The 9,306-nt window shown below is 37.7% G+C and overlaps 1 protein-coding gene across 1 annotated transcript in view; it reads right to left on the reverse strand.

Moving 5' to 3' along the window:
• The window catches only part of AQR (aquarius intron-binding spliceosomal factor), a 56,342-nt gene extending 47,602 nt beyond the window's left edge, over positions 1-8,740 (reverse strand). The window contains exons 1-9 of the mRNA XM_072427824.1: positions 8,582-8,740; positions 6,790-6,846; positions 4,657-4,697; positions 4,456-4,491; positions 3,058-3,178; positions 1,312-1,455; positions 515-583; positions 250-350; positions 5-81 (exon numbers count right to left, since the gene is read on the reverse strand). Coding sequence (XP_072283925.1) covers positions 5-81; positions 250-350; positions 515-583; positions 1,312-1,455; positions 3,058-3,178; positions 4,456-4,491; positions 4,657-4,697; positions 6,790-6,846; positions 8,582-8,668 — 733 coding nt within the window. The 5' untranslated portion in view covers positions 8,669-8,740. The remainder of the gene's footprint in view (positions 1-4; positions 82-249; positions 351-514; positions 584-1,311; positions 1,456-3,057; positions 3,179-4,455; positions 4,492-4,656; positions 4,698-6,789; positions 6,847-8,581) is intronic.
• Between the last annotated feature and the right edge of the window lie 566 nt (positions 8,741-9,306).

Consider the following 9,306-nt stretch of genomic DNA (forward strand, 5'->3'; position numbering starts at 1 on the left):
TTACCTGTTGCCTGAATTGATTTGAGAACGGACAAGAACTTCTGTATAAGTTTCCTCAGAAACATTCTTTCCTGCAAAGCCCTGCAGAGATTAGGAGATAATACATTAAGATCAATTCACATATTATATTACACTGTTATACTCAAAATTTAATGCTAAAAGTAGGTTTCCAAAATATAAATTAAAGTTGACAAGATTACAGAACACCACAACTATTCTCAGGCTTTGGAAATGTTTAAATATACATACAGCTCTTGTGCCTTTGGGGTCATCTTCTCATCAGTCTTCTTAATGAGGTTCCAGAACTTCCTCAGTTTTTGAGTCTTTTTTAGTTCCTGTGCCAGACGAGCCTGTAATTTAGGTGTTGGTGGTCAGCGACATGCAATTATAAATTCTTGTACAGGTTTCAAGCCATATATGAACACTCAATGATAAAATACATAAAAACTCTATTATTATTTACTGCCTTAAACAAATGTATTTTCAAAAGAATGATCTAGGTATTACAGCGTACCGGCTGCAGACAGGTCCACATTGGCAGTGATATAAGCTGCTGGATTTGTTCACGAATTAGGTCAACCTCCTAAAAAAGAAAAAAAACAAAGCAAATGTTGAGATCAGAATACACTATGCCCTACAACTTTGAAAACTAAGAGTTCATATAGGTAAAGAATTAAAAAAAAACATAATTTACAAGAATAATTTACAGTTCAAATCAAACATATTAAGTGATTTCCGAACATTTTTTAGGGAAATATAATTGTTAGTAATATGAAGATCATGCAGCAATCATACCCTCAGCATTAACTGTCATTTCAAAGATCAGAAAGGGGACTATTATAGGTAAAGACTGATATCTTTAAGTATGTTATGTTAAAAATTGCCTATTCCATCAGCAACAAAATATTTTTGACAAAATTTATTTTGGTCTAGAAAAGGAATTAGAAAATTGTTTTTTTTCTACATTTATAACGGCATTCCTTTCTAGAAGGCATTCCAGTAGAAGGCTCAAGGATCTTCCCAAATGTTGTTCCTATTCCAACTACTAAAATCCTAGCAGGTCATTGTATTGGTTCACACCTAGGGATATTACCAAAATATTGCTAATAAAAAATATTCTAAAAATGTGGAGTTTCTTTTTCAACCTAGACAACTAGATTGGTACTCCCTTTAGATAGCAGTAGGGAAACCTTTTCATCTCATAATCTGCTTCCAAACCTAACAGACATGCATGCACACACATAAAAAGAGAAAATATTTTAAAATCAGACTATAGAACATACACAGTGTGATACAATGACGGACACTCACCAGACTGTTAAAGCAGTGATCCAGGAAAAGGAGGAGAATTGTGCGCTCATGTAATGTGTAATCACTTTCTGATTCTTCTGCTACTGATGCCTCCATTATACTCTTGAAGAAAAATGGGAAATGTTCTGGCTTCTTCTTGAAAGTCTAAAAAAGAAACAAATTGCAGTCAATTTAACAAACTTTATTTCTCTTGAGGAAGCCAACGATCAATGAAAAATTTAACTGCCAGACTTGTTAAACTGTAGCCTACAATTGTTTAGAAGGAGCAGTCGAGTGTTCATGTTCACAAAACAACTGTCCATCTTTTACTCCAAAACAGCTGTGCCACAGGGCATGAACCTTTTGTAATCAAATGCACAGGACTTTACCAATTTAGGAACTGAGCCTAGTAATTTCAGCTATTCAAACTTTTTATAAATGGTAAAAAACATAAACCCTGACACAGAAAGGACAATAATTGATTTGAAACTTTTTGCACAATTGCAGTAAAGGCCAGATAATGAAAAGAAAAAAAAAGGAAAAGCTGCATGCACATATTTTTCTTGGGTATGTTAAAAATTATTCCAATTGACTAGGAAGGGTAGCAAGTAGGCCTGGTGTCTTGGAACAGAGTGGTCGCCAGATGCTAGAACCCACCCACTCTCCCATCACAGGCTCAGACCTGCTTGCTAGACATCCTGGAGGGACGGTAGTGCAGGGCTGTGGACACAACAAAATTTGTGTCTATACAGGGGACATGATCAGCGGGGTCCTTCTCCATAACTTGCTGGGACACAACCTCCCCTTGACAGTGTCTTATGAAGGTATCTTGACAGGTCTAGCTTACAGACCCTTCTTCCTGCTAGGGATAGCAGTGTGGAGGAATATCTTTGCAGGCAGTGGTCCCACCCTAGAGTATATTCTTGCTATTTCGGAAGATGATTGGAGAAAATGTTGGTTAAACTTACTGAAAATGGTGTTCTTTCTTTTCCTCAAGCACTGCTAAAGGAAGTTTACTTTATCATAACTGAGAATGAGGGGGGTGTGAGGTGTTTTAACACATTTCTAGTTGTCTTTTTTGTAAGAAGATTGCTGCCCCAATGCAATGCTGGTTACGTGTCTGCTAATGTAATGCAACAGAAGCCCTGTTCTACATTAACCTCGGCTCCCAATGGATTCTATAACAGTTACACACACACACACACACATTATATATATATATATATATATGCTTTTTGTTTAACTACCAGGTTCTGTTACTGCAATCTGGTTAAGTGATGTAGTCGTAGGCGAGGAACATAGGAAAGACCTGATCTGCAGTGCTGTGTGTGTGCATCACCTCTCAGTGACAAGTTCACTGACAGTCTGCAGACCAAGGACTGTGGGGAATCGCGGAGGATCACAAAGGAGGAAAACAGATGGAGCCCAGGAACCTGAAGATGAGTCACTCCGTACCTGTACACACACAAAATACTTTTCTAGCTAGTCAATCCCACAGATGGTATGGCTGGCTGTTACTCCAGCTTCCTTACTTTCTGTGTCTCTACCATACTTGTGGGAAGTGTGGAGTGGAGGTCAGGAAGCACCAGCACTGCAGAGCTCATCATTAGGTTGTGGGTAGGAAAAAAAAAAGGTTTGTGGTGTCAGTGATGAGAGTTGTGATATAAAGGTTGCAGCTACTAGAAAAATATGCTACAATTCCATACTGTATCCAAGATGGCTGATACTATACTACTATATAACAAGATACCCAGATAAATCTCTTACCTCCCAAGCAGGGACGTTTTCACGAAACTTTTCATTCACCATACAGCAAATGGACATAAGATAGGCTTTACTAGACACGTCTGCCGAGTAATTAACCCACAAGTAGTTCTCAAGGTACTGGCTATAACAAAAGAAAATTAAAAAAATGTATGTTTAGAGGGTATTCATTAAACATGTATTCATGGCTGGATGCAAGTTTCTATGTCTTTAAAGTGGTCCAAACAGAGGCAACAAAAACACCTAAATAACGAGCATACAAATAATGCTGATGGCTAATGGGTGTTACATCATCACATCATCACATCTTACATCAACTTCTTTTTACATGATCTTGAAAATTACTATACATTATACCTTTTCAAACCAAGAACTGGATAAAACCTCTCAGGTTCAACCATAACTACATGATTGCATCAACTTGCACAACAGGTATTTCGCAGAGGACATGAGTGGAACATTTTTAATTACTATACAATGCATTTCAGGCTGTGGAATGTAGTTATCCTACAGAATATCTCTGGTTTAAAAGAAACTTCATGATTTTAATCTGTATTATTATTAGCTAGTCATTATATAGCACCAACATATTACGCAGCGCTTTACAAAGTCCATAGTCATATCAGTAACTATCCCTCAAAGGGGCTCACAATCTAATGGCCCAACCATAATATGTCATTACCACAGTCAAAGGACAATTTTGGAAGGAAAGTCTATTAAGCTAACTGCATGTTTTTGGGATGAGAGAGGAAAACCCTGCAAACACAGGGAGAACATGCAAACTCCTTGCAGAAAGAATCCTGGCCGAGAATCAAACCTGTGACTCAGCACTGCAAAGGAAAGAGTGCTAACCACTGAGCCAACCATGCTCCCCGTTTATTGTTTAGACATTTTTAAAGGATAGATAGACAGGGAAACAGGAAGTCTGACAATGGTCAGTTTTTAATCTGCAAATGTTTGTAGCTCAGACTTTCTGAATTCACACTGACCCATGACAGGGACTTGTAGTATATTATAGAAAGTACTTAAGGCAAAAAAATAGAATAAAACCAGGCAATAGCATTTTCAGAAGCAGGCCCATAACAGCAGCAGCTTCTCCTATTTCTCTTGGAAAACAATTTCTTGAAAACGATTTGTGTTTGAAATCTTGCCTTATTAAGATAAAATATTTAAATTACAAAAAATATTTAATAAAAAGAACACAACTGACACCGGTGTAATGTCCAGAGTGTTATGGGTTTTCTAAAAAAAAAAGTACAACAGAAAACATTTTGTCTTTAAAACAGGGATAAAGAAAGAGACATGTCAGAGCTTTGGAAAAATGCAAAACAGGAAAGGTTGCATTGCTTCAGGTAATGCCCAATACCCTAGTAATAGACTCAACAATCCTAGTTCACTTACCTGAACTCCAGTAACATTATCTTCCTTATAGCAAACCTGTAAAGACAAAATCAGATTTAAATACAAAGTACAAAAAATTACCTAAATACAACCAGGTGTATTTTTTTATGTATTATATTAAACAATTATTATTATTATCATATTAAACAATCAATTTATGACTAATTGATAACGGTTTTAAGACTGGAAGATAAATCTTACTTTGACTTGACAATTTCCTTGGAGTAAATATCTTCTATCACCTGTCAAACAATCAGAAAATATAAATGTGAAAATTGAATATTGTATTTAACAAGAAAAATAAATAACCCAATATTATCACTAAGGAGCGTTTTAAGAAAGCTTGCAACAAGAGAAATACATAGGCTGCCATTACTGACATTCATCTGAATATACTGGTTGCCTGGCTTCTGCTGGAGTCAATACATTCTTAAGCTGCGTACACACCTGCAATTCTTGTCATTGGAAAGGATCTTTTATGATTCTTTCCAACGATAAGAACTGCACGATGCATGAACGATTGTTGTACATACAGTACTGTTCTGCTATGGAAAGGGGAGGGGGAGAGCGATGGAGGAGCACCCTGCTGCGCGCTCTCTCCCTTCCCTTGCATTAGGATCGCTCGTCGTTCATCGTCCGTGGATCCACCAGGACGGATCCACGGACGATGAACGATGCGGGCTGTACTCACGCCAGAAAAATCTGACCTGTGTACATAGCTTTAGTCATGGACCTGGAACAGGCATGCAGCTAGTAAATTCAGAAGAAAGGTAAAGTACCTGATCTGGATATTTATAAATAATAACATTTGGAGCAACATAACAAAAGCATACATGTTTTTACAACTCATCCTTTCAAAACAGAAAAATGTCAAAACACTTTAAGACCCAACATGCAAGACCTATATAAAAACAGATAGAATGTGAACTGCCTTACAAGACAAATGATTTGTAAATGTGTTAAACCAGCCTTGGAATATTAGAATGCCAGTCGAACAGCATAGTCAGTTTGCTAGCTACACTTTTGTCAGGCGCTGCATTACAGCTTGGCCAAGCATCTGTCTCCAACCTTCTGACTGAACAATGAAAGAGCAGCAACAAATGATGGGGTCATCAACTGATCTGCTCTCACATCAGGAAGCTCTCTGTAAAAGACTGACAGGTCTCTAGCACAGTAGAGCCTGATTAGCTTACACTACCGACCCTCCCTCTCTAAAGTGTAATTTGTATTTGATTACAAGAAGCCAATATAGAGAGCTGCCATTGCTTTCAGTGATAATCTGAATATACACTCCCAGACTGGTATAGTAATCCATTCCTACCTGCTTTTTTTTGCTATTTACTTATATTCTGTCTGTCAAGACAGCATTCTTATTACAGGTTATAAAGCAATCTTATTTTCTGCCTTTGTGAAGCGTTGATAACAGAAACTTAAACACTGTATCATTACAAAGGTGTTGTCAGGTTTATAAGAAATAAAACAAATGAAACCAATGTTTTACCCCCTCCAGCAACCCAGAATAAATTTCATTTATCAGCTCGTGGATCAGACAGAACACTGACAAGCATCTCTAGAGGTTCTGACAAGGAGACAATCCAAGAGAATAACAGCACACAGAGATAGGGCTGCATTCATATAACTAAGTAATTCTTTATCAATAGTTTATTTAAGATGTCACTGCTGAACGGAGTCCAAAAATACAGGTTCTTTGGTGGGTGTTCTGATCCCCTGCCTTTCATACTTTCTGAATCACTGTATTCAGCTCTGGTGTTCAGACAATTGCCACACAACTTGATCCACAGTTACTTTGACTTTACTAAAACCAACAGATCAGCTTCATATTTATGTAATTTGCATTCTTTGGAATAAGTTCAGCAATGACAGTTTTTATTATCCCTCGTTATAGCTGTACGCTTTAAGATTTAGATTTTTTGAAAATGACCATTTCTGACTGGTACTCTTTATATTAGCTATCTATCAAATTATAGTGAATAAAAAACTAAAGGTAAATGAGTGTACTTTTTATCTACTAATACCACAGGTATTACACTCTTTTTGGACATTAGTGAAGCTTCACAAACACTGAAGTACTCTGTGTACAGCCCTGCATGGAGGCAGAGCGCAGACATTCCCAGGATCCGCTAATCACAAGGCGGCAGACAAGTTTCTCCGACCCATTTTACTCCTAACATCCTCAAATCCTGCTGAATGTGAATGTCAGAAACCAAACAAAGACAGGATTGTATTCCAATCTAGCTGAGAATCTTACTACTACTAGTACCAATAGTAATTGGACTTTCTACAAACACAGACAGATGAAAAATGCAGCTTTACCTTAGGATCAAATGGAAGTTTGTTCTTGGAATGTGGGGCCCAATGGGATTTTGCCAACTGAAAAACAAAACACAATAAATAAAAATAAACAACAATCACAATAAATATTAATAATAATAAACAACAGTTTTAGACAACAGTCATAATGCACAAAACATTATTTGATGGAACTGATGAAAAAAAAGTGTTTTGCAACCCAGAAAGGGCTGACATGAATAGTCCCATGGCTGCATTTTTTTTTCTCAAAGAAATACCCAATCTACCTCTCCACACATCCTCCTGAAAATGGTGGATGTCTGGCTGTCTTTGATTTCAAAAAGTTACAGACATGGAACAAGCATTTATCTAGATAAGTCAAAACTCCTGACCTGCCTACTTTGTTTTAGGCCATTAACTCAGTGTGTTGAACTCAGTGGATCAACATGCCAGGAAACTGGGCATTTCCAGAGAGGAGAGGTTAGCAATAGAATGCTTTTGGCTTTAGAAGTTTCTTTTAAGCTGATCGAATGCTAACAAAGTAGGGATGGAGCATTACTGAATACACCAACCTGACTAATCACAATTATTACAGACCTAATATCAACACTGAATATAAAAATGTGATTAAAGTGTTGAGTGTCACACTCAAAATCCCTAAAAAAAACTTGGAGGGGATATTCTGTGTTGGATTAGGAAAGGATTAAAAAGATTATTCCCTGTAAAAAAAATCATCAGGGACAGTGGACAGTGGTTTCATGTATAATGATGACATATATTTCAAAGAGTGTCTAACCTTCTATATAATGAAAAAATGTCTATATATATATATATATATATATATATATATATATATATATATACACACACACACTTTTGTTTTGTGTGTGTGTGTGAGGGGGGGCAGGGTCCTCTCCTGTGTCACTGTCTGTATTTGTCTGTCATTTGCAACCCCTATTTATTGTACAGCGCTGCATAATATGTTGGCGCCATATAAATCCTGTTTATTAATAATAATTATATGCACTCGCAGTATATTGTGCATATGGGATATCCAATCTCCAGTTCTGATCCAAACCGGAATCCACTCCAATCAGAATTGTCACTCCTGACTACCCATACCTTTTCCACAAATCCATTTCTATGTTACTTATATTGGGTTTTGCACAGGTGAGCTCAGATTGTATAAGATCTTTACACAGCAAGCAATTACAAAAGCATTCATAACTCTTAGCAATCTCCAAGCAGATTTATTGAAGACTATAAAGACATGACAACTACAGTTTTAAAATGCTAAATCCCAATGTAATATGTGATGTGTGTGTGAGAAGTAACATCACTAGAAGAGAGAACCAATCCCTACACATGAATGTCCTGATAGGACGCATCACCAGGGAAGCTGACCAATTACTACACACTGAGTGAGGAGTCAACCAATAGCAGAGTGAACCTATACCCACATATGAATATCCTGATTGGTCAATTTCCTTGTTCATGTGTCCTATCTCTACACACTGTGTGATACCTCCCCCACCTCTTAGATTGTAAGCTCTTCGGGGCAGGGTCCTCTACTCTTGTGTCTGTATCTGTATCTGTCAGTTGCAATCCCTATTTAATGTACACCGCTGTATAATATGTTGGCGCTATATAAACCCTTTTTATAATATTAATTCAATGAGGAGCCCTTCACTAAAGGAATCATCACATATTGGAGTACTGTAAGGACCACCCCATAGAGGGGAGTACCAATCACCACACAGATGTCAGGAAGCCTCCCTATAAATGATATGAGGCTAACACTTCCAGAACTTCTCACCTGAGTGACAAACTCCGCATTCATCTGTGTGACGGTAGGGGTCGCCATTTTCCGGGCCGGTGGCTGTCCTCCCGGTCTGGTTTCCATGGTGACACCTCAGAAACCCAAACCTCGTGTATTACAGAATGAAACGAACCCGCTACACTCACACCGGAACCGCTCTCAGTGATAGGCGGACGTGACGTCTTAACAAATGGACAAAACATTGAGGAAGCGTTTTATTGGTATTAAGTGTCCTCGGGAATGGCGCCATGTTTGTGGAGCCGCTCTGTCATGTGTATGGATATATTGACATGCTCGGTTCTGAATGTACATTAGGAATGATGCTGTTTATTATGATAATTCTGAAAAAGCCAATATCTCTGCCAGCTTTTATGCTTAGCCTTGCGGTTCCACAACTGGAGCACCACTACTGGGTTATATCTGTCCCACAAACTGAAATAAATACCACCTTTCTAAAGAAAACTTGTCCTGTGCAGGGAAAAACACACCAAATGTGTCTTTATGATGCCCGGGTGAAAGTTGTGTGAAAACTTTTAAAAACAGATCCCTGATGTGTGGGTGAGTGACAATGTAATATGTGCTGCGTAATACGTTGGCGCTATATAAATCCTGTTTATTATTAATAATAAAATTAATAATAATAATGTATTGAACCAAGGCAAGTGCCTAGCATTCATCAGGGCCCATTCACACATGCTTTAGCACACAATTAAGCCCATGTG

Source organism: Pyxicephalus adspersus, chromosome 12, assembly GCF_032062135.1.
Source record: "Pyxicephalus adspersus chromosome 12, UCB_Pads_2.0, whole genome shotgun sequence".
Lineage (NCBI taxonomy): Eukaryota > Metazoa > Chordata > Amphibia > Anura > Pyxicephalidae > Pyxicephalus > Pyxicephalus adspersus.